The sequence below is a fragment of the Coregonus lavaretus genome (assembly GCF_964263955.1).
Source record: "Coregonus lavaretus genome assembly, chromosome: 2".
Classification (NCBI taxonomy): domain Eukaryota; kingdom Metazoa; phylum Chordata; class Actinopteri; order Salmoniformes; family Salmonidae; genus Coregonus; species Coregonus lavaretus.
In genome coordinates, this window is record NC_139989.1 from 44090394 (window position 1) to 44117025 (window position 26632).

The 26632-nt window shown below is 46.8% G+C and overlaps 1 protein-coding gene across 2 annotated transcripts in view; it reads left to right on the plus strand.

The window, feature by feature from the left end:
* The window catches only part of LOC311146162 (protein TANC2-like), a gene marked incomplete at both ends in the record, with an annotated part of 61328 nt that overhangs the window by 11330 nt on the left and 23366 nt on the right, over window positions 1–26632 (plus strand). For both annotated transcript variants that reach the window (XM_084182651.1, XM_084182652.1), the window contains 4 exons: window positions 1968–2150; window positions 23449–23597; window positions 25591–25783; window positions 26119–26376. In XM_084182651.1, coding sequence (XP_084038777.1) covers window positions 1968–2150; window positions 23449–23597; window positions 25591–25783; window positions 26119–26376 — 783 coding nt within the window. The remainder of the gene's footprint in view (window positions 1–1967; window positions 2151–23448; window positions 23598–25590; window positions 25784–26118; window positions 26377–26632) is intronic.

Here is a 26632-nt window from a genome sequence, read left to right on the forward strand (position 1 = left end):
CAGCCACACCATTCATTACCAGATTCAGCTGAGGTTTAGAACTTAGGGAATGATTTGAACCAAATACAATGCTCTTAGTCAATGACCCTAGACACAGTCATTGCTGTTACATACTGGTAAGATACACTTGGCTCCCATAAGGTTAAAGCTATGCTCTTTATTATACTTTTGCAGCACTGCAAATTCCCCTGGCTGGCAGATTACCTTTCGTGACATTGAAGGGCGCAGCGGCATCATCCGTATCTTATTCCCCCTCTGCCTCAGGCCTCGGGCACAGGGACTGATATACTGTCTCTCAGGGGCCAGAGGGCTAGGTGGGGACACGTGACGGGAGGCCTGTTGTGTGTGTGTGTATATGATGATGTGGGTACAGTATTGCTAGCATGCCTTCAGTTAGCCTACAGTGTGCCATTAAGCAGAGAGAATAACTTTTACCTGGAAATGGAGATCTTCACTTCCACCTCAGACAGCAAGAGCCACACTGGTGAACATAGTGACCAGCAGTCACACTCTGCCTTTTTATGTCTGTCTGCAACTATAGAAAACACTGAGCAGTAGGATGCCCTACACATGGCCTTGTTTAGTCTGTGTAGACCAGTCAGGTCACATCCAGACACACACCAACATACTTATAACTATTCACATCAACATGTATCAGATACACATACACACTCATTCTCTCTCACTCTCTCACTCACTCACTCACTCACACACACACACACACTCACACACACACACACTTTCTTTCCCACTTTCTTTCCTTGTTTCTCTCTCGGCTGTACAGCCTTCATCAGGGTGTCCATTATTAGATAATCACAGATAGAGATCTCTGCCAGTGTCATATCTCGTTACAGCAGCACAGTAATAACATTGCCAGTTTAATTGGCTGTGAATCGAAATGCCCAGAATGGAATTTCATCCCCCCCCCTAACACAACCCCTACCCACTTTCTCTCAGCCCTCACCATACCCATACCCACTCCTCCCAGTGATGTAGAAGCGGTTAGATTAGAGTTTGCCAATAGGCACAGATCCAGACATAGATTGAGAAGGTGAAAGGGATTATGGCTGCTGGGAAGGGAGTGGCAGGTTGTTGATGCTGTACACAGGATGACTCATACACACACAGTCTGAAAAGACATCTAGCACAGTCAAACGCAGAGACACACGGTGAAAACACACTTAGTCACATCACACACACACACAATTAAAACATGCACACGCGCAAATTGCTATAATATAATCCAAACGTGGTGTGTGATTTTCCACCTTGCTGGCTCGGGGATTCGAATCAGTGATCTTTCGGCTACTGGCCCAACACTCTTAACCGCTAGGCTACCTGCTGTTGCCAGGGGAAACGTCTAGTGTGCTGAAGAAAGAAGGAGGAGGATAGAGTAATGTCACATTCAGTCTCTTTGCCTTCGGTGTTGATCAATTGGATCAATTTTTATTGATTATCATTAGTTTCTGCTATATCTGGATATCTGGCACAGTCAGAGCTATTGAATGTTCCAGCTGACATTTTCCGTCACTCTAACATGTGGTAGGATGACATTCCAGCATGCCTAGTGGCTGTGCTATCCTAGCCTATCCTAATTAGCCCGCTGTTTCACTACCAGGCACCAGGCAGGTGCTTGTCTGGGAAAGAAACATAATGGACCCATCCGTTAACACTAGGATAACAGTTGCAGATGTTTGCCAGCTTGTACGATGAAACTGCAGCCTCAACCGCGTCTAAAACTGGAGGTGTTGACACGGTGGAGATGATACTAAGTGTGCTGTTAATGAGCGATTTGATGTGTGTGTGTGTGTGTGCTCTATATTGTGAGTGGTGATAATTCAATATTTCAGTGTGTTGGTTTTAGGTCTCTTTTGTGAACAGTAGTTGATGTCAAATGACAAATTCTGTCGCTTTGTGTAAATATATTATACATGACTATATGACCCCTCTCTGTCTCTCCTTCCCAGGTGGCAGCTCCACAGAGGGTGACGGCCTGTTTGAGGGCGACTACGGGGTGCCTCCTCTCCCGGTGACCGAGGGCATGCAGCACATCCGCATCATGGAGGGCGTGTCACGCTCGCTGCCCTCCTCCCCCCTACTCTCCCACCAGGCCCTCAACATGAGACTGCAGACCACTAAGAGGCTCCCAGGTAGTTACTCAACCACTGGTCCTAGTTCAGTTTTGGTCTGTAGACGCACTAGGTGAGGTTTGGCATAAACAAACTTACTGCTGTCCTTTGGTCAGTACTACTGCGTGGACACAGCGAGAAGTATCAAGGAGCCTTGTTTTGTGCCTGATGCATGTAGACTTTGTAATGAAGGTGAAAAGATGCTTGCTAACGCTGACGACATCTTCCACTTGATTCTAACTCCATTTTAACTGTATTCAGGGTCTGTCACACTGAACTGAATTGAACTGAATTACATTTCTGGCCAGTTCATCCTGTCCAAGTAGCACACTGTGGCTCCCGACCCCTTTGAAGATGAACCAATTAGATTCATAGAGGGCTGCTCTGCTTAAATCACAACCAACACTTTCATATTATCTGAGAATTGTCCCCACAATACAGTATGGCGCCTGTCCTGATAAGGCTGATTGTGCCTCCCTGCTGAGTCCTCATTATGGGACTGAGATAAGGCCCACTGGGTGAACGTGGACCTGTCGCCCCCTTGGCCCCCTCGCTGAGCCCCCCTCTGCTTTACCATTCCACTGGGGTAAACTCATACATCCCCCCCCATCCCCCCTTACCAGGATGGTTAATGCCAGGGTGTTTGCGATAGGGAAGCGGCTGTGTGTAATTCAGAGGGAGAGGAGAGATGGTGTGTGATAGGGATGGGAGTGTGTAAGTGATGGTGTGTACGAGAAAATGAAGGTGTGTGTGTGTGTGTGTGTGTGTGTGTGTGTGTGTGTGTGTGTGTGTGTGTGTGTGAGTGTGTGTGTGAGTGTGTGTGTGTGTGTGCGAGAGAGAGAGAGAGTGATTGGAATGGTATGTTTTGATAGCGTGTCATGCGAATGTTTGACGTGCGAGTATTTGTCTATGGATAGTAAGGTGCATCGCAGTATGACTGAAAGGTGAGAAAGTGTGTGAGAAAGAGATGGCGACTGGGATATTGGGTCCTTGAAAAGCGCTATATAAGTACTTATTATTATTATTATTATTATTATAGCAATGTGTTGGTTTTTCATGTGCAGGTATTTCAAGTGAAGGATTTCCATGAGAAGCTGATTTCTTGTTTATCTGAACTAGTTTTCCTCAGTATTATTCAACTCCCTGCAATGTCATAGTTTAGAGGCTTTCAAGAAGCCCAAAAGTTATCCATGTCAAATCCTCCATCCTCCTCACAAATAAGCGTTCAAAGTAATGAGGGTGGAGTTGGCCCATCTCCTTTCTTAGCCCCCATAACCCTACGTCACTTACCCCACCCCCGGTTAGTTCAGGGTGCATTGTGGGAAATGCATAATGTTACATCTCGGCAGGAAGCTGTGGCTGTTAAAGAGGCTGGTAAGCCGACTGTGACATCGCTCCTCGACACTGTCTGGCCCAGATAACATAACAAGGCGTCTCTCTGAAATCTGCCCCATAGATGGCAACAGGCCACCATTTCACAAGCTGGCCATCAAAACAGGCGAGGACCACAACAGGCTTGTGAAGATGAAGGGCTCTAAATTGATATTTATTTTCAATACAGCTTCTCCACGCAAGATAAGATGGAGCTCACAGTGTAGTTTTCTGTTCAGGCCACCAGGGTGTACTAGTCTGGGTTTTTTCTTTTCTTTGTATTTTTTCACTCCCCTTTTCCTCTTCCATCCATCCTCGGAGAAGGGCGAGACAGCCGGTGGATCATTATGTGGTGTGAATGTTGCAAGCACTCTTAATTGTTCACCTTATGAAGTGACTGGTCAGGGTGTTTCACGATGCTCATAGAGGTCACAAACAAATGGGTGTGACCAGGACACAGATTTGAATATTAATATACAGTATATAGGTCTTTCATTTCAACATTCTCTCTCTTTCTCTCCCCCTGTTCCACTTCCTCTGAATCCACCAGGGTTTGGCAGGCACCCAACATCTCCATTATTTTCTGACCCCATTGTTCCACTCAAAACTGTTATTTCTGTTGGGCTTTCCCCCACAAACACTCTCCCTCTTTACAATGACTTGTTTTCAATTATGTTTTGTAAACATCATGGGGGTTTGTGTGATATTGTGCGTTGCATGGAGCCTTTTCCCACTCGTCTGCTAGTGTGAGCTAGTCGCTATACAGTATATGCTAGTTCGCATTTTATATGAGTGTGTGCGAAATGGTTGCTGCCTGCATCAAAACTGATATGAACTGTTTTTGTTTTAGGATTGTTATGGCATGGAAGGCTTTCTCTGCTGATTTTAATGTATATTTGGTTATTCAATAAACATATGTGACCTGATAGGCCAGTCACAGATATCATTCATTTCATCTGGTATTTATTTGTTCAAGTTGTTTTGTTGTACATATACATTCCTGTATCTATAGGGATTGTTTGACGTTTGGAATGTTTTGAAATGGTCTTGTTAAGATTATTGCCCTCAGTTTAGCCTATATTAGGTCCGAGCACCACTTTGCATTGGATGTATTGTAGATTGAGCAGTTGTGCCCTAGCCATTGTTAGGGGATTCAGTTTGCCTTGTTTTCAAGGTCTGTCTATCTGTCTCTGGCTTTCTGTGTCCATCTGTGTTTGACAAACAGAAAATAGCCTAGTCATATTCTCAAAGCGTATTATCTCAAACGACCTCCCATGCATCCATATCAAATCTAGCTTTATTCTCTCATGCATGTCCAATATGCTCTGGTGGATTTAAGATAATATCATCTCTTAATGTCTTTGTCCTGGGTCAGGCCTTTTAGGGAGGGAATTAAACAGTGATTACTGATTAGGTTTTAAGTGGAGCAGCTCTCACTGGACACCAGCAGGCAGCTGAGATGGATGGATCCTGTTAGCCAATTGGATTTCCTATCCGTCTCACACTGAAATGTTTTCGAGGCATTATTCCCGCATTTTTCATCCTGGAAACAAAAGGGTTGGCTATATGGCGTGCACAGACACGCTAATGATGGCAATCAATGCGAGAGATGCCTCCTGCCAGGGACTGAATATTGGCTTTTGACCTCTTAGCCCCTGAAGTTGACCCCATTGCATGAATTGAAGGCTTTGTCTGTGGTTCTGTTTGACACAGAGACACTCACAGATAGAGGAGAAAAAAAACAAGATAGAACAAGATAGATTTTTTTTAAATAGTCAAAACATTCTTCTTACCTCCCTTCCATGAGGTATCTTATAACCTCTCACCTGACATGACTGGAATCGGTGAAAACAAAGCTGAAGCTCCTTTTTACTTAATGTTTGATTACTTCAAGCTAGAGAGGAAGGATGGATGCACAGAGAAAGTATCTAAAAGAGCCCAAGAGAGCGAAATGAGAGCACAAAGAAAGACATGTAGAGAGTGTGAGATTCAGAGATGGTGGGTGGAGAGAGGTAGAACTACTCACCCGGACACCATTAGTGGAGTGGCCGGGTTAGCTAATCCAACAGCGTCTGAGCGGAATAAGGGCTGGAGATTCAATTATGAGCCTGACAGCCAGTCAATAGACGTGTGGCGCAGACCGCTTGAGTGCTCCCGCTGTTGGTGACAGTCAGTCACTACGGTTTCGCCGTGTGGCCTAGCCATTCTACTCCCCTGGTAGCTGCCAGACCACACTCAACACAGGCCTGGGTGCCAAGAGCGTGGCAGTGTTTCCCCTTAGTCTAATTTAGGTGGGCCGAGCCTCCCCATTTTCCTTGCCATCCACCGAAGGAAAAATTGTATTGGGATTTTGCTTTGCTTCCAACGTTCATTTTCACTGTTTAGCACTTTGTGTCCATGTTTTTCTGAATGTTCTCTACTCAGTGGTGGTCTATTATGAATAATCCCTAAAGATAACCTATTGCTATGAGATGGATGAAGTGCTTGAGGAAAGTGAATGATGAGAGAGACTGAGAAAAGAGGGGAGTCATGTTCCCCTGGTAACCACATTAGCCTTTGTAGTTAACTTTCTTTGCCCGGCTCTCTCTTCCCACCTTCCTTCCTCTGCATGCCATTGGCTATAGCTTTCAGCATCATTGGTCCTCTGTAGCTCAGCTGGTAGAGCACGGCGCTTGAAACGCCAAGGTAGTGGGTTCGATCCCCGGGACCACCCATACACAAAAAAATGTATGCACGCATGACTGTAAGTCGCTTTGGATAAAAGCGTCTGCTAAATGGCATATTATTATTATTATTATCATTTACTCTCTAATAGTTGTCCTTTACACTTCCCCACCGTTTTACACCTCCTCCTTTCCTCCTGCCTCCCACGTTGTTACCGTGACAACAGAAGTTCAACACACACTTATTTTGCTGGACTTAGACATTGTCACGATCGTTAGAGGGAGTAGACCAAGGCGCAGCGTGATGAACGAACATACTTCTTTATTTTAATGAATGCACGAACAACAAAACAACAAACGAAACGTGACGTTCTATGTTAAACACAACAAACACGGAACACACCGAAAGGAACAAGATCCCACAACTACTGTGGGAAAACAGCCTGTTTAAATGTGGTTCCCAATCAGAGACAACCAGCAACAGCTGACACTCGTTGCCTCTGATTGAGAACCACACTGGCCGACATAGAAATGAAACAACTAGAACTATAACACAGAACACAAACACATATAACCTACACACCCTGGCTCAACATATAGAGTCCCCAGAGCCAGGGTGTGACAGTACCCCCCCCCCCCCCCCCCCCCCCAAAAGGCGCGGACTGTGACCGCGCCTTAACATCAACCAGACAGGGGAGGGCTGGGTGGGCATTCCTCCTCGGAGGCGGTTCCGGCTCCGGGCTTGCCCACCACCCTCCGATAATCCCCCCGTAGCGCCCCTGGTCCGGTCTGGCCCCGCTGGCTGGAGCTGGACTGGACATCGTAGGAGCGGATTGCTTAAGCTCCGGTGTGGAGCAGCTGACCGGTACCTGACCAGGCACCGGTGACCCAGGCACGGGTTGTGCCGGACTGACGACGCACACCCCTGGCTTGGTGCGTGGAGCAGGAACGGGCCGGACCGGGCTGACGATGCGCACCCCTGGCTTGGTGCGTGGAGCAGCAACGGGCCGGACCGGGCTGACGATGCGCACCCCTGGCTTGGTGCGTGGAGCAGGAACGGGCCGGACCGGGCTGACGATGCGCACCCCTGGCTTGGTGCGTGGAGCAGGAACGGGCCGGACCGGGCTGACGATGCGCACCCCTGGCTTGGTGCGAGTGGCAGGAACAGGCCGGGCCGGGCTGGCGACGCGCACCGTAGGCTTGGTGCGAGTGGCAGGAACAGACCGGGCCGGGCTGGCGATGCGCACCTTAGGCTTGGTGCGAGGGGCAGGAACAGGCCGGGCCGGGCTGGCGACGCACACCATAGGCTTGGTGCGAGTGGCAGGAACAGGCCGGGCCGGGCTGGCGACGCGCACCGTAGGCTTGGTGCGAGTGGCAGGAACAGGCCGGACCGGGCTGGCGACGCGCACCGTAGGCTTGGTGCGAGGGGCAGGAACAGGCCGGACCGGGCTGGCGACGCGCACCGTAGGCTTGGTGCGAGGGGCAGGAACAGGCCGGGCTGGGCTGGCGATGCGCACCGAAGGCTTGGTGCGAGGGGCAGGAACAGGCCGGGCCGGGCTGGCGACGCACACCGTAGGCTTGGTGCGAGGAGCAGGAACAGGCCGGGCCGGGCTGGCGACGCGCACCGTAGGCTTGGTGCGAGGGGCAGGAACAGGCCGGGCTGGGCTGGCGATGCGCACCGTAGGCTTGGTGCGAAGGGCAGGAACAGGCCGGGCCGGGCTGTGGAGACGGATAGGAGGCCTGGAGTGAAGAGCTGCCACAACCCGTCCTGGCTGAATGCCTACCTTCACACACTCTGTGTGAGGCATCAGCACAGGACGTACAGGGCTGTGTACCCGTACTGGCATAACAGCACGTGACACTGGCGCAGGATATCCGGGACCGAGGAGAGGCACTGGAGGCCACGAGCGCTGAGCCGGCACACTCCGTCCTGGCTGCATGCCCACCTTCGCACGACACGTGCGGGGTGCTCGCACAGGATGTACCGGACTATGCCGGACCACTCGTGGCACAGTACGCAGCTCCGCATACCCCGGAACCTGCCCAGTCTCATGCTGCCATGCCTGAGTACGGGGAGTTGGCTCTGCTCTCCATCCAGGCTCCGCCAACCTGCCTTCTGGCCCCCCAAACCCGGTGGCCTCCTCACCTAATCTCCCAATTCGCCCTGTGGCAGCCTCCTGCTGCCCAGTCGCCCATGCCGTGTGCCCCCCCCCCCTAAAATTTTTTTGGGGTTGCCTCTCGTCCGTCCGACGACGACACTGCTGACGCCGTTGCTCCTCTCTCGCCAGGGCCTTAACCTTAGCCCATGGCCCTTTACCCCCGAGCATGTCCTCCCAGGACCACAATTGGCCCACCTGGGCCATCGCCAACCTCTCCAGCTCCTTTCCCGGCGCTTCCTCCCATGTCCAGGCCGCCTGCTCCTGGACACGCTGCTTGGCCCTGGTATGGTGGGATCTTCTGTCACGATCGTTAGAGGGAGTAGACCAAGGCGCAGCGTGATGAACGAACATACTTCTTTATTTTAATGAATGCACGAACAACAAAACAACAAACGAAACGTGACGTTCTATGTTAAACACAACAAACACGGAACACACCGAAAGGAACAAGATCCCACAACTACTGTGGGAAAACAGCCTGTTTAAATGTGGTTCCCAATCAGAGACAACCAGCAACAGCTGACACTCGTTGCCTCTGATTGAGAACCACACTGGCCAACATAGAAATGAAACAACTAGAACTATAACACAGAATACAAACACATAGAATCTACACACCCTGGCTCAACATATAGAGTCCCCAGAGCCAGGGTGTGACAGACATACAGTGCCTTCAGAAAGTATTCACACCCCATTTTCCACATTTTGTTGTGTTACAGCCTGAATTTTAAATGTATTAAATTGAGACTTTGTGTCACTAGCCTTCACACAATACCCAATAATGTCAAAGTGGAATTATGTTTTCAGAAATGTTTACAAATTAATTAAAAATGTCAAACTGAAATGTCTTGAGTCAATATGTTTTCAACCCCTTTGTTATGGCAAGCCTAAATAAGTTCAGGAGTCCTGTTTGCAATAAGGCACTAAAGTAAAACTGCAAAAAAATGTGGCCAAGAAATGAACTTTGTCCTGAATACAAAACGTTATGTTTGGGGCAAATCCAACACATCACTGAGTACCACTCTTCATATTTTCAAGCATGGTGGTGGCTGCATCATGTTATGGGCATGCTTGTCATCGGCAAGGACTAGGGAGTTTTGTATTATAAAAATAAACTAAACTACATGTTTTCACTTTGTCATTATGGGGTATTGTATGTAGATGGGTGAGATTTGTATTTGTTTTAATCAATTTTGAATTCAGGCTGTAACACAACAAAATGTGGAATAAATACTTTCAGAAGGCTCTGTATACTTGCCTTGTTGATTCTCTCTCTCCCATGCCCTGTACAAACACATACTCTTTTACCACCATCACCCACCACCACACTAATGACAACAGGCTCTGGAAATAAAGGAATGCTTAGAGGATGAGTTCCTCTCTACCCACACCTTTCCCTCCATCACCGGCTGGGGAGCCTGGGGGGTATGACGTGATTGGGGTGATGCTACTGCCTCACTTCCTCCTTCGTCTCCCCTGTCAGGTGACTGCCATCTAAACATGCTCTACTCCGCTATCTCTCTCTCCCTCTCTCTCATTCACTCCCTCTGTGTCTACGTCACACGTCAACTGTGAAGGGACACAGAATTAGGCTTCTGTTTGAGAGCAGAGGAAAGACGCTGCTCGGAGCTGAGGATTGGTTTGAATGGAAAGTTGATTATCCTCTTCTCCCGGGGTTGTTTGTCAACAATTCATGCAGAACGGAAGACATTTGGGTTTTATTTTCTCAAGCTTTACTGAGGGAAGGATTTAGTTAAATGGTGAGAACCCTTCCAATAAGTCTGCCTTTCTCTTCTTCTCTTTCTATCTCTCTCTCACTCTGGAGGGGAGTGTGTGAGGAGATGCCGGGGTTTTATATTTCAATATGTTATAATTGCATGTTAGTTTGTTGCATGTCTGTTATGTATGTATATTTCTCTATGACTGCGTGTACTTGTGTGTTTTAAAGAAAACATACTTGTGTCTGGGCCTTTGCAAGGTAATGTACTGTAGCCAATAGACATTCAGAGAAGCCACCACCTCAACCCACAGGTGTATTCCCCTGGGAAATCCTATAGCCAACCCAAAGCCAATCAGAACCGGTGTGGGCGGTCATGGCAACTCAGGACACACTCTGAGGCACCTCTCGGTCGTCAAAGAAACCGCTTACATAAGAAGAACCCACGCGGAGGAAGGAAGGCAGTGGCACCCTCAGGGACACGGGCAGCTGTCACTCTTTCACACACGTAAACGAACAGTCAGTCCTCGTTAGGGAGACTAATCACGCTACGCCATCTCCACCACTACTTCATATCGTCTCTGATTTATCAACAGTGGCACATACTACTGGCAGCAATGGACTGACCAGATGCCCACTGTCAAATGTAAAGAAGAATGTCCCAAAGGAGGCTTAATAAGCAAGAAATGTGCTCTTTATTAACGTATAATGCTCAGACAGAACAAAATGCAGACAGTAATCAGGTTTCCATCCAACCTGTTTATGCCAGTAAAGTACATGTTGGGGGGAGAAAAATGTTACCACATGCCGGATGGAAACAGCTAATTTGTCGGTAAACTTTCCAAATGTGGGCAAAACAAAATACGCTAGACAATCAATTTCGTCTGTCAAATTAATTATGCGAGAAATGACAGCGGAAGCGCCTTTATGCGCAGATATTGATATAATAACCATCATATCGAAGTCAACTTGGAGTCACACGATGACATGTTGTGGTCCTCCTACTACGACTCGGAAAGCATGCAGTTTATTAGGCTACAGATGAAGTAAGTTATGATGAACTTCACAGGGTGGTGGAAGGGGATGAGCTTGATGCTAATTTCCAATAAATAGAGAGGGTCTTATTCTGGTGACATGATGATCGATGCTTGGCTGCCGTTTGACAAATACAAATAATATTGCTCTTTTGTCCATAATAATCTCATCATGTACGTTATACCCACACTGTATCTGCGAGCTGTTGGCTAGAGCACACGTGCCAATACCAGAGTGGGCACATTCACAATAACACAACATTTTTAGAAACAGAACCATCAGAGTTGAAAATACGATGGAAACCCTTTTAACTTATTTTATTTGGTGCATGGGAATTGATCTGCAAAAGTTATTTTAATGTGCACTACGTCATCCCGCACAGCCTTTTATCTGCAACAAGTCAATTTGATAGAAACATCTCTGGTGGGAAAATGCACATTTTTATGCAGAGTTTAGAATATTCGCATGAAAATCTGTGGCCTATTGGATGGAAACCTAGCTAGTGTTGGTCATTTTGCCATTGTTGAGGTCATACCCAACTGAGGTCTTATCACAATTTCACCTGTCTTATCTTTTTCAGCAGTTTTACACTGTATTTAAGGAGAGCGATATAGTGAGGTGTGAGAGCATTGCCTGTTTTCCATTTTTCACATTATTGCTTTGGTCAATAAGGGTCTCTTAGTCTTCAATTAGTCTTCTCACTGTGATACTAAATAGATATTCTGGTATTTAAACTTAACTATTTACTCTTGCATTCCCATGGACCCTGTTGGAGATAGAAACCCTTAGAAACAGGCCTCTAAAGCCCTATTGAAGTCATACAGTGTGCTATTTATGTCCAATCATAAATGACAATAGGTTTGCCCCAGTGGAGGCTGCTGAGGGGAAAACGGCTCATAATAATGGCTGAAATGGAGTGTAATGGCTGGAATGGAATGGTATCAAATGTGTTTGATACCATTCCCTTTACTCCATTCCAGCCATTATTATGAGCCGTCCTCCCCTCAGCAGCCTCCGCTGGTTTGCCCCCTTTTCTATAATTTTTCTTCCTCTTTGTTTCCTGTAAACATTATTGCTATTTAAGTGAGTGTCAATGTCATTGTCACAGCATCCATTTTCTTAATGTTATTGTTGTGTTCTGTTTACATAGCCCTGCAATACCCCATAAATGATGACTCTCATTGTACCAGCCAGGGCTGTTCAATATGACCTGCCATCGTTATTGTTTCTGTAATATGACCTACCAGAGCTATTCCCGCTGAATGTCTTGTGCTGGTGAAAATTGCTCTTGTAAGTCAAACCGGCTAAGTATGCCAGCTAATTAGATAATAACCGCAACAATAGCATTGGACTAATCGTCTGCACTTGCCATCTATCACCGAGCAGGCGCTAGTGGCTACTCGCTTGTTAGCCCTGCTCTCGTATTGTAGCATGTATGCTAGTGAGTGTGTTTCTACTGTATTTACGGAGGCCATTATGGCGTTGCACAGTCCAGTACACAATATGGCGGTGACCCTCACAGTCAACGAGCCTGATGGATGACCCAATGCGGGGCATGAGACAAGGGGGTTTCACCTCGTAGCCACCTCACGTGTGACCGCTCGCCCTCTAATGGCTCAGTAATGGAGTGTGGGGCGTGTGTTTCCGTGGCTCACATCCCAGGCCTCTCAGGGCGATGGGTCAATGTGTGACAGCGGAGGTGTGTGTAGATGGGATTGTGATAGATTTGCTGGCCACCACCGCCATTTTGTTCTTCATCTGCCATTGTGAATGAATGAGCAATGCTAGATCAAAGAATGGGAGTTGCTTTTGCGGTACAGTAGCGTCACGTCTGCTTTTATGAAGTGCTTTGTTTTTGTTGTGTCATAGTGTTGTTTCTTAGGATTCAAGACATTGGGTTTGGCATTCAGCATGTCTTATGGCTAATTTGATCATGTAGCCCAGTGCAGATGGCAGGTTCTAATTGTGCAATCCTTTCAACCCCACCAGCTCCTATTAATGAATGATCAAGACAAGACTCTTACTCCTAGGATGTATTATGGATTCAACCCACGCTCTTCCAGCTATATTGAAGAGATGCACGACATATGATAAAGTATGTGCTGGTCTACATGTACTTATGCTCACATATTTATTCAGAGATTCTGTAATCTCGCCCCTTCCCTTCCTGGAAAGTGCTGCCGCAGAGAAATGTCACATCTGTCCCTGGAGGGATTTTCTACGCCCATGATGCATTTACACCATCTTATTAATTCCCATCGCATTACCCCCCTCCGCTAACCTACACTATCCTCCTTTCCTCTTGCCCTCCGTCCCCTTTCCCCACCACAACCTCTCATTGGCTTCCTTTGACCTAAGGGAACGGTAAGCATAAGCTTTAATGGAAGGTGTGTCCTTTGGCTTTCTGGGGCGATGGGGAGGTTCTCTCTGGCCTTGACAGCTGGCGGGCAGAGTTAGTATCTCCATCCAATGAGGAATAGACTGGAGACAACAAGGACGTAGCATTGTTAGTGGTTTTTGTAGTAGTGCCTGCGATGCGACCCAGTGTTTACTGGTTCAACACTTTGTGCTCTGCACCAGTGTATTCGCTGTTCAGCGGGCTTATGTAAGTTGTTGTTGCATGCCAGAAAGTGGTTCTTAACCCAATTCTCTGTCTCTAAATATCTCACCATGTAAATAGAAATGCAACATCTGGCATTCAGATCTCCTTTTTTGTGATTGTTCAGCTCTTCAGCCATAATGAGGTAGTGCTATTGCAGAGAATAGACACTAAATATGGGGCGGCAGGTAGCTTAGTGGGTAAGAGCGTTGTGCCAGTAACCGAAAGGTCGCTGGTTCTAATCCCCGAGCCGACTAGGTGAAAAATCTGTCGATGTGCCCTTGAGCAAGGCACTTAACCCTAATTGCTCCTGTAAGTCGCTCTGGATAAGAGCGTCTACTAAATGACTAAAATGTAAATGTAAAATGTTATCTTGGGAGTATTAAACAGATTTCTCACATGTCGTTGCCAGACCTTGAAGCTAGGAGAGAGCAAAGATGACAGACCGGATTTGTCACCTTGAAATTTGTTCGTTAGAGTGGAGCATGGAGGGATGTGCCAAAACACCATACTGTTCTAACCTGAGGAAAGATTTTAAGCCTAGAATGACACTTCCTTGGAAAACAAGGCACCCTTCATTCTTCCTGTTTTCACGATCCTCTCAATTAATAAACACATTGGTTGGTTCAAAACCGAGGAAGGTATCACTTTTTGGTGGATCCTGAGGAGAATTGTCTCACCCACTCCAAGAGTAGTGTTTTTACATGGACTGGACTATGCTGTCTTCAAGCTGCAATTAGTTTTCTGGCAACTTTTACCTCACAGAACCTCTCCTTGAGCCTGTGGAAGGAGTTGAACTCCAGCTAAACTCAAGCAAGGGACCTTGAAACAGCACATAGTTATTTGATAGCTTTTGAGGAGTGTGGCTACTCTTGCCCAGACAACTAGCTCTCATGCCAGATTTCACTGTATTTTTTTCTCTCCAAAGGATGATGGAAGTATATGAGCTCTGAACACTTTGAAGTCCCGCCCAGGGGGGGGTAAACCATATTGCAGTGTTCTCCCATGTAACGAATGACAGCTCGTCCTAGTAGACAGACGGTTTGAGAAATGTTGTATACCCAAGAGCAGATCTCCAGTCAAACTCCAGAGAGTTCACTCATCAACTCTGCTGTCACTTTTCAGTGATTCATACCATCTACATGTCTTAAAGTAATTGTCCAGTGAAAATCTCACTTTTAAAAGTTAATATTCTGTTAACTTACAGTGCATTCGGGGCCTCCCGAGTGGCGCAGCGGTCTAAGGCACTACATCACAGTGCTAGAGGCATCACTACAGACCGGCCGCAACTGGGAGATCCATGAGGCGGCGCACAATTTGGCTCAGCGTCGTCCTGGTTAGGGGAGGGTTTGGCCAGCCGGGATGTCCTTGTCCCATCGCGCTCTAGCGACTCCTGTGGCGGGCTGGGCGCATGCACGCTGACTTCGGTCACCAGTTGTACGGTGTTTCCTCCGACACATTGGTGCGGCTGGCTTCCGGGTTAAGCGAGCAGTGTGTCAAGAAGCAGTGCGGCTTGGCAGGGCCTTTCCAAGTCATTTCCATCCAATCAATAGACTTGGACTCCAATCAAGTAGAAACATCTCAAGGATGATCAATGGAAACAGGATGCACCTGAGCTCAATTTCGAGTATCATAGCAAAGGGTCTGAATACTTATTATGTAAATAAGGTATTTCTGTTTAGTATTTTTAATAAATTTGCTAACATTTCTAAAAACCTGTTTTTGCTTTGTCCTGTGTGTAGATTGATGAGGAAAACTTTTAATTTAACCATTTTAGAATAAGGCTGTAACGTAGGTTTTGGGGAAAAAGTCAAGGGGTCTGAATATTTTCAGACTGCACTGTATACCCAAATAATGTTGTTGACTCATCCTATATACTCATATTTGTGGTCAAAGCAAAAATATAAAAACACTTGAAAAACCCCACCTCAAACTTGTATCTCAAACAGACCGTTTAAAAAATGCTTGCTATTTCCTCATACAGGAGGATTAGCGGGCCAATCGGCGGTCTACTTGCATTAATATTTTTAATGAGCAGTATACGCCACACCATTCTGTTGGGGTACGCTCACACAATTCCAACACAGAACATGTTGTTGGGCTACGCCCACACCCTTCCAACACGGAAAAGCTGCTTTTTAACAAACTTAATTAAAACATTTTGGAAGGAAAACTATTTCACTCATTGTAATTAATTAATTATGGGTCATATTTCATAGAAATCTGGAAACACTGGACAGTTACTTTTAAAAAAGAGAGAAAAAGGACTGCAATAGCACAACTGGAATACTTTCATCTTGTAGTATCATTCTGGAGAGGATGATGACGTCTCCTAACTGTTGCCAACTGGAAGCTTAAAGGAGAGTGGGCTTTGACCATTAGCTGATATTCCTGTCTGTTTTATTCCCTCATCCATTTAAACATTATTTTCTTAGGATGCCGTGTTTGTCTTAGAGACATGGCTCTCGCTCTGAATGACACTCGTCTGAAACCGCTTCCCCACAGCCCAGACTGTGATTCTCTTATAAGTCTCTCAACTCACTCCAGCTCCACATAGTAGGCCAATATTTGGTGCACTGGCTGGCATCTCCAAAAGCTGCCTGGTGAACTCACATAGTCTTCACATCTGCTTGTCAAGAAACAAACCGTGGAAGGACTCACTTTGTAATCACTTGTCCCGTCTATAAATATTCCCACTGTTCTCACATTGTGAAAGCCTGACAAAAACCTACTGTGGTCAAAATACTGCTAAATTAAAACTCTGGGAGCATCTATTCTTAACAGTTTGTGGGCATTCCCCTTTCTTTTCACATCAAAGAGCCAGACATGCTTTAGTTTTTTTGTTTGTTTTTCAAACCAAAATTAATGGAATGCATGCAGGAATTGCCACTAAAATATGTCATAAACTTTTCACTTTGAGTTTCATGTTTCCTAATTACTCCCTTTGTATTCCCCACCCTTAGGCAGAGAGGCAACATCTTTTTGTTTGAATTCTGTGTCTGTTCCTACTAATTTTATACTTGTTTTCAAGAGTTGTCTCTAGGCTTGTTGCAACAACATTTATAGTTACAGTACTTATGCGTTGTGTGTTTGTGTATGTGTATAAGTTAACTTCATCAGATGACACCAAGTGCTTAAGTGCAGCTGTTGTGGCTAGATGTAGATGTCTTGGTAAAGCTAACAAACAGTAGGTATGGTATCTTGTTGCATAAACAAGACAAGGCCGTCCACTGACGCTAACGGACATGCAGGGAAGACAGATTGGCCATCTCTTAAAAGCAGTGACACATGACCCACCCTGACTCCGACACCCCCTTGTCCGCTGCAGACGGCTCTCGGGGTGGCAAGGTCAAAGGGGTAATGACCTTGGGGCCCTCATTTGATCGTCCCCGTGTCTGTGACCCAACAACAGAGTAACTCCCCCCTCCCCCCGCACAGCCTGGGTTGACACACTTCCCATAAGCATTACCATCTGTGCTCTGGTCCTCCTATTCACAAGCCAGCCCCCTCTCTCTTTCTCTGTCTGGTTAGTGGTTCCCGCTCTCTTCCTCTCTGTGGCTCCCTGCCCTTTCTCTGTGAATGTATGTGTATGCTTGTGGGACCATCTTTGGAGGGGGGTCCTCCCATTCCAGAATTGGAGCTTTCCCTCCCTACATCAACCTCTCCCTGTGCCAAGAATACTGACCTGGATATGCACTGTTCCGGTAAGCCTGACCCCTCGGTCTGTCAGGACCTGATCTGTCTGAGTGAGAGAGCGTTTGTGTAAATGTGTGTGTGTGTGTGTGTGACGTTTCTCCCAACTTTAACAGCACTCATAAAGAAAGGCAGAGAGCAATGCTGAGGTCGCTGAATGAGTTTGGTGGTTTCTCGCTGGCCCCCCTCCCTCTCTCTCTCTCTCTCTCTCTCTCTCTCTCTCTCTCTCTCTCTCTCCCTCCATTCCTCCCTCGCTCTGTGGTGTTTGGACTCCAACCCTTTCAGACTCCTTATGGTTTCTGTTGAAGTCTCAGCCAGCTGTATTCTCTGAAGCCTTACAGAACAACCAAACCGCCAGCGCAGGCCTCGCCTCCCCCTCCACCGTCCCGTCCAACGTAGGAAAAAAGAACCAGGACAAAGCAGCTCATTTTACATCAGACTATTGGAACTATACAGACCCATTTTTGCAAGGGCTGCTTTTGCGCTCATCGTGGGGGTACAACGCTCTTACCTAATCATGGATTGCGCCGCGTCGATGAGGAAGGCGTGTGCCCGCACGAGAGTGAGGTGTTCGCGACAAAGGTGTTTGCGGCGGCGACGGGAACAGGGTTGTGGAGGCGACGCTATAGCAACAGGAGTCGGTCATGCCTCCTCGTTACTCTGGAGATTGTTGTCGGATATCTGCTGTTTGTCCCATGAGCACACCTCAGAGCTGCCTCACATTGAGACAGGCCACACTGGAGAAAGTGATGGACAAGAAATGGGCGGAGAAGGAGGAGGTGAGAATAGAGGGAAGAAGTGGAGAATGGAGAGAATGTTAATGGTCAAAGATGGAAATGTATGGAAGAGGAGGAGAAAGAGTGAAAGTAGGGGTGGAGAGCTATTAAATGCAGACAATGGCTGTCTCATTGTCCATCGCAGCTCATTCAAAGCTCTTCTTTCTCGCTCTCCCCACCTGACCATCAAATAAATGTGTATTTGCCACATGCGTTGAATACAACAGGTGTAGACGTTACAGTGAAATGCTTACTTACAAGCCCTTAACCAACAATGCAGTTTTTTAAAATAAAGTTTTTTTTTTTTTTTGATAAGTAAAAAATAGATAAGTAAAAAAAAAAAAAAACACATTTTACATTTTAGTCATTTAGCAGATGCTTTCATCCAGAGCGACTTACAGTTAGTGAGTGCATACATTTTTCATACTGGCCCCCCGTGGGAAACGAACCCACAACCCTGGCGTTGCAAGCGCCATGCTCTACCAACTGAGCTACAGGGGACTAAAGAGCAGCAGTAAAATAAAATAACAGTAGGGAGGCTATATACACGGGGTTACCGGTAGAGTCAATGTGCGTGTGTGGTAATATGTACATGTGGGTAGAGTTAAAGTGACTATGCATAAATAATAAACAGAGTAGCAGCAGCGTAAAAGAGGGGGATGGGGTGGGGACAATGCAAATAGTCTGGGTAGCCATGACTAGCTATTCAGGAGTCTTATGGCTTGGGGGTAGAAGCTGTTAAGAAGCCTTTTGGACCTAGACTTGGCGCTCCGGTACCGCTTGCCGTGCGGTAGCAGAGAGAACAGTCTATGACTAGGGTGGCTGGAGTCTTTGACAATTTTTAGGACCTTCCTCTGACACCACCTGGTATAGAGGTCCTGGATGGCAGGAAGCTTGGCCCAAGTGATGTACTGGGCCGTACGCACTATCCTCTGTAGTGCCTTGCAGTCGGAGGCCAAGCAGTTGCCATACCAGGCGGTGATGCCTGCTATGGACGATCCATAGTTATAGTCAACGATTGACAGCACGTAGACTAATAACCGCTCAGTGTGTACTGTAGTTCATAGGCCTCATTCCTCCCCTCACCAGAGCAAGGTATCAGTGAGAGACAGGAGGGTCTGGATGATGACGAGGCATGGCATCTGTCTGTAATAAAGCCTGTGATAATGACATGTATTTTGTACCTCCGTCATCCTCTGTCAGCTCATTATATTTGATCCATTGGAATGCCTCCGTGTGGAGTGTGTGTCACGAAGAGAGATGGAGATGGACCGGAGGCATGGACGAGGTGTCATCTGTCTCGATTAAGGGAGATTTAGTTGGAGATGTGGAGACACAAATGGAAGGAGATCACAGCATAAATGGTGTTCGATTGTATTGAGCTGGTGGCACCGAGAGAGAGAGAGAGAGAGAAGTGTAAACTCGGATAGTGTCTTCGAGAGGAGGAAGGGAAAATATTATATTGTATTGAACTGAGGTTTATGTAATTTCAGTTAATTTATTGAGGATACAGTTCAACTGTAACACAGATGATTGTAAACAAATGATAGGTGGTTTGTTAACTCTTTCTGGCACAGGAAGTGCAGAATTTAATTGTTTAGCATATGTGCTCAAGTTACTGTCTCCACAACTGCTTTTAAATACTGTCTCCAGCATATGGTGAGGGTATTTATTCCTGGATCTCCATACAGACAGGCCCATCTCATTCATCTTCCAGCCTTGCCTCTCTTCCACCACCACCACCCACCCCCCAGAACCTCCGAAGCCACTCTGCTCCACTAACTCAAACCAGCTTGCTGACTTATTTTCGGACATGTACTTTCGGAGCATAGCGCTTATGGGCATTTGTGATCTTACCTCCCCTAAAGGTCTATCTCGGTCTCTCTCTCTCTGTCTGTGTCTTTTGTTATGATGGCATTTCATTTTCAATTCAAAAATAACATTTATTCAGTTGCATTACAAGATAGTTGTGATTTGTAGAAGTACAGTAATGAACCCACTCCGGAGGAGTTGGAAACAATGTGTCAGTGCCATCGGAGTTATAATAAAATGATTAGATTAAGGGTTCCTAGCGTCCTGTAGCTATTAAATGCACTACTGTGTGGTGGGGTGTTGTATTTCAGTGCAACGTAAGCTTTTTTCACATGCTGTTTCAAAAGGCTTTGTCACTACTGGCCTTTGAAGGAGGAGTCTGCTTTCCAAGGGCTTTGCAATTCAAATGTTGGGGTTGAAGCCTGACCACCTCTGCCAGCCGTGCTATCATATCAGTCATTGGTTAATATGCCGTCACTCAAAAACCACTTAACCAATGGCTATCTCCTCTCCTGTTTTGAGACCCTTGCGCATTACAGCTGCTGAGAGAGAAGACATGAGGTTTCCTCAACCTAACTGATGTTTTCTTTTCCCTGCCGTAAACACAAACAAATAATTAACGGTGCCTCTTACGGGAACGGGAACCACGCTCAGTTAGAGTAGAGCTTGCTGGGAGATGGAGGGGGCGGGGACCAAGGTACTTTAGGATGTTTATGAGGTTCCCCATGGGTCTTGTATCCCAGAGTGGAATGACTTCAACATCTGAGCTGAGGAGACGCTACTGCTGTTATTGTTTGGATTAACTAGTGAGGAAAAGGGGGGCATCATGGCAGAACATAGTTAATGTTGCTGTTGTGACCCTACGCCATCCAACTTCACCTACTACAGACATGGCCAGTCACTAGTTAGCACAATGTTGGGCAGCTCACGAGGATGGGTTCTGTCTGACTATGCACTATATTGCAATTTCTGAGGTTTCTTGCAGTGACCCAAGCTTGGCCTGAACTGCCCAGAACAAGCTAGTTCCAGTCTGCAGTGTGTTCTCGGCACATGAACCACTGTAACAGTGTTTTCCTTGGCAGATGACTGCAACAGGGGTCATTCAAACAGGGATAACCTGTTGGTCATTAATCCATCCACCTCCCCTGCTCTCCTGTTAAAATTCCTGTTGCTGAAATTACCCCCCACCTCTAACCCCCGTCAGTCTCCAGCCCCCTGCAGCCAGTCTGACCTATTTAATGGCCACTGTCTACATCTCTCTCCAGGAGGGGTTAACAGCTCACTCTAGTATAGATGTGTGTTCATGTGTGTCTCTTCTGGGGGGGATAATAAGTGTCAACTGTTATGGTTGTACTCTTTTCCGTCCTAGTAAGGATCCAACGCTATTCAGTAATAAAGAATGTCATCGTTAGCGGCTGATACTGCTTGAGAAACCTCTGAACAGACATGTTTGACGAACAACATTTTCCAGCCATGTGCCTTGTAGAGATTTACTCTCATAATGGTGTCATCAGTGGGATCCAGCAGTAATTATAGGCTTTCAAAACGTGACATTAAGTCCACCAGTGGAAGAAAGAAAAAGAAAGAGGTTTTGAGAGCCTGTGCGAAAGGGCTAGAGCTGGTGAGAGAGATGGAAAGAAAGAGAGACGCACTCACGCAACCAGGAGCACATTCCGTAGTGCCCTGATAGTTGCCATGACGACCATCTGCATTATTGTACTCCTTCAGCAGGGTGAGATTCTGTGGAGAGAGGGAGAGAAAGGAGAACCACCAGAGCACTGTAATGTACCTGCTTCTTTTTCAGGTCCATATGCTTCATCCTGGTGAACGATAGCTGTGATCATACAGTAGTGTCAGGATTTGTATGGGTTTATTATTTAAATTCTGTGCCATTTTTAGGCTCACACGATCTGAAAGAAAAGATGATCTCTAAAGAGCTATTCTATTTTTTGATGTGCTTGTAGTTATATAGTTGGCATATTTAGGTCGAGAGAATACATTAAAATGAAGATCAATTATTCTATGCAGTCTATTTCCTCAGCTGTGGTGCCATCTCCCTCTCTCTTAGGCATAGGTGACTAATCAGCCATTTTATAACCAGTGTGTGTGTAGGTGTTCTAACAGTGACAGGACAATGATGTGTTAAGCCAATAACGCTACCACCACCATGTGCACTGATGGTGTATTTCTTTGTTGCCGTTAGCAAAAACAAGTGCCTGCATTTGTTTCTCTGTGTGTGTGTGGTCAATTGCAATGTGTGCCCCATTGTTGAGCAGTCTTATTTTGTCGCTTTGACACAGCGGAGTAGTCGACACACAGGGTTGTCTCCATTGATACAGATTTGTGGTGTAGGGGTGGTGGCCGGTGGCCAAACAGGTCAAACAGACCAGGCTTCCAGATGGCCGTCTCTTGTTTTTATTGCCCATAGGACCAACAACCTGTCTGTCACCTAGCCTACTCCTGTCTTCTCTTCCTTCTTTCTCTCCGCTCCACTCTTTCATCGAGACGGGGCGTTGGTCCTCTCCCATCTGCCGTCTTTGCGTTGGACTGACTGCCACCTCATTTGGATGCTAAACACGTAGTGATGATGAGAGCCGTTCTAGGGTCTTCTATTGGCTCGGAGCGCAGACTACACTGACGCTTGTTTATGCTAATACAACTGTCAGCTGGTTAAATAACATCACAGAGGATTAAGCACATGCTCAGAGCATTCCAGTAGCTTGATTAACTTGATTGCCTGAATGTAATATGAACATGCTGTTTAATCAAGAAGATTAGCCAGATTGTCCTTAGTATTAAGAGACGTCCTTGTGAAAGAGGGGGATATCTAAGCAGGGACAGCTCCTACTTGAACACAAGCTACTAATACGTGGCAGAAGTTGTGCTTGGAAAAGCTCATCACAGACAACAGTGAGGCGAAAATAAGTCATTTTTCATCAGTCTCCTCTCCCAGACTTATTTTAGTGGAGGGGTCCTGGTCTGAATGAGAGAAATGTGTTGTTAATCCTTCCAAGCCCTCCGGTATTCCCCAGTGTCTCCCCAACGCTGTGCCGCACTCGCTCCATCCCTCTGCTTCTCACACAGGATTGATGTACAGTCCACCCGACGTCCTGCCGCAGGGGATTGTGGGATAGTTTACATTTTTTGTGAAGGACAGATTGATAGCCAGGGTGTGTAAGGGACAGGAACTTCCTCCAAGGGGATTTGTTGTAGGAACTGTAGTGTTGTTGTGTCTGGGGGAATTGTTATGAGCACAGTAGATACATCTCTAAGTTATGTGTGTGTAGATTAAGGAGTTGCCCCATTATGCTTCAGAATAGAGAATTGATCCCCTCAGGCTAAATCTGCTGCAGATCAATACATATTTCTCCTGCTATCTGTATCGCTGTACTGTGGTGTTGACCTGACTCCTTTCCCTCCCTCCCTCCCTCCCTCCCTCCCTCCCTCCCTCCCTCCCTCCCTCCCTCCCTCCCTCCCTCCCTCCCTCCCTCCAGGTGAGGAGAGTCAGGAGCTGGGCCCCCCTCCCTCTGTGGACGAGGCAGCCAACACCCTGATGACGCGCCTGGGCTTCCTACTGGGAGACAAGATGAACGAGGGACAGCCCGGCTCACAGTATGACATGGACGACCACGACGACAACCAGGTAGGTTACACACACGCATGCACACTACACACACACACACTACACACACACACATACTACACACACCACAGTACAGTAAGAGCATGCATGAACACGACGACGGTCAGGTAGGTTACGCACCCTTCTGTCATGCACTGTTACAATATGATATTATTAGTTTGTCAATACTTTTGAGTCTTTAAAGACCCAGCATGACATCAGGATAAAAAGTAAAGGGTTTCCCCTAGATCAGTGGTACTCCAATAGTCGCCAGGTGGCCAACACACAATGTCTGTGGTCCAGCTTATAGGGGCCTCACATCCATAGAAGCACACCCCCAAACAGTGAGGTTTGCAGATCACATCCCAAGGCCTCTTAAGGAACCAAGGGGACCATTTCGTAGATTTTTTAATTTGTTTATGGCAAACTCAATGGCCACTGACACCACTATGCGCTGGCTCAGAAGATGTTTGTGAAGATGTGGTCTGTTTGTGAACATCAATCCTGTGAGTTATGGATAACCTAGCTTGGAGTCAGTGACGCTAGGCTCTCCTTCACTCCTGCAGAGCAGAACCAACGGACCGTGACACAGGGCAGGTGAGGGCCAGGGGAAGGTGACCCACTACCTCGGTCATGAAAACTGCCCGCCGCATGCCACATCCTCTTGTCTAAGCAGTGTGCCTCCACAGAGGCCTATCCAATGGCAGAGCCAACGGTGCTGGAGCGACTCCCCCTTAAAGCCTGACCCACTTCTCCAAACTTCACACTTTGGGTGCATCTTAACTAGTGCCTTCCAGCTCTGGTGTCCTGTCCTTCATCTGCAAAGATCTGACTCTGGCTCATTTAGCTTTTATCTGACTTTCTGATCTGTTGAGATGAGTGGAAGGAGACGAGGAGAATAGAGGAAAGGAGAACTTGTTTAGACTATTGAGATGCACCCCTTGTTCTACACAGCTCAGAATTGCAGTATGCTTTTGGTTCGGCCCTTCGTGCCAAACTGCAGTGGTAACAAAAACCCAGCCCTGGTTTTCTCAAGTCCCAATTTAGAGGCCTGCCACTCCCACGCACGCAGATGCAGTCTGGGTAGGCTAGGTGGGAGGGAACCTCCCATTCTATAATCATGTCTATGGAGCCTCCCTAAAGACATCCAGCCTAGAATCACAACAGAGTTGTTATCATGACCAAGGAGCATTCCACACTTGGATGCCATCTGTCTTGCACCAAACCTGCCCTAAGAAGTCACTCACACCTCTGCTCATATCCTGGTCACCCGGCCACTTCTGTGTATTTCTATGCTATTCTGACTAATCTCCCGATTTATTTGCAAATGACTAATGTCCAAGTCAATTCATTTTTCAATTAGAGCAAGGGCCATGCATAATTGATGAACAGATTGGCTGGAATAAGAATCCAGCATGCCCGGAGGTGGGCTTGCCTCTCTCTCTCCCTGCCCCTACTCAATAGATCAAAGCATAACTGGATCAAATCTGCTTCCGTGGCTCACATTCATTTATTGATATTCTACTGAATTATAGTTCATTATGTTGCAAAAAATGGTTCAATCATTAAAAATATTTCATGAGTCATCAAAAAACAGATAACTCTACGGTTACACGTGCACTGGAATAATGTGACAGGCAAGGACTGTATCAATGAGAGAATGCTAGGGTCAGCAATCATCTTGTCGGGTGTGTGTGCGCGTGGGTGTGTGTGCGCGCGTGTGTGTGTGTGTGCATGTGTGTGTGTGTGCAATGTAGCCTACACACACACGCACGCACGCACACACACACACATGTGCACACACGTGCACACACACACACGTGTGCACGTGTGTGTGCGTGCGTGCGTGTGTGTGTGTAGGCTACTTTGTACATGTGTCAACTGGCTGTGCCTTATCAGAATTTAATCATGGCTAATTTACCTGATCATTTCTCATTGGCTGATGCAGTCTGGTGTATCACTGCACTTCAGTATAGACCTGACCCTTTCTTCCTTCCTCCCTATCTACCAGGGCATGATGTCAGTGACGCAGCGGATCAGCCCCTGCTCCAGCCTGGCCAGCAGCACAGCCTCCCCCCCTGCAGGAAGCCCCTGCTCCACGCTGCCCCCCGGAGGGGCCCCCGGGAACCACGCCTCCAGAGACTGTGCCTATGGCTCCATCACCAGCCCCACCTCCACCCTGGAGAGCAGGGACAGCGGCATCATCGGTGAGGGACAGACGCTCATTTATTTTGTGGAAGTTATGTTTCCATAAAGCCATGTTTTCTGTAGCAATTTGATGTATTCTCTGATGTTTTAATTCTTTACATTTTTGGAAAAGCCAGGTGATGGGGTTAGCTGCATTTAAATATGTCTGTTTTATATACTTATTGGCTCTACTGTTGGGAGATTTTCTTATTGTTATAACATTTACTTTGAGGTCTGTAATTGAATGAAGAGTAAATTCGCTCCATGGGCCTTAATCAGTTTGAAACTAAGCTCTAAAGTCTCTAAAGAACTGTAACACTGCATATATTTGTCTAAACTACCTTTTATCTGACAGCCACGCTGACCAGCTACTCTGAGAATGCTGACCGGGGTGGGGGGAAGCACGGGGAGGGCTCGCGGGGTAGCCTGAAGCTGTGGCAGACCCAGAAGTGTTCGGGCACAGACTCGTTCCTGTACCGCGTGGATGAGAACATGGCTGCCTCCACCTACAGCCTGAACAAGATCCCAGAGAGGAGCCTGGATACGGCCCACTCCTCCCACTCTGCCCACTCCATTCCCCTCTACCTCATGCCCCGGCCCAACTCTGTGGCAGGTGAGTCACTGTGCCAGCCACGCCTCTTGTTGATTTGTTTACCACATTTAATTTCACACTTTTAACTCATAATTAATTGAAAATCCTTATAGGGTTTGGCTATATTACTTTCATAAATGTGTGATATCTAGTTATCAAGTTGGAATTGACCCCCAACTCAGCATCCGACACTGACTGAATGTTCCCACCTCATTTTGGTGCTCTTATTTACCCCACTGTGCCACTCAGACATTAACTTTAATGGGAATAGGGTAAA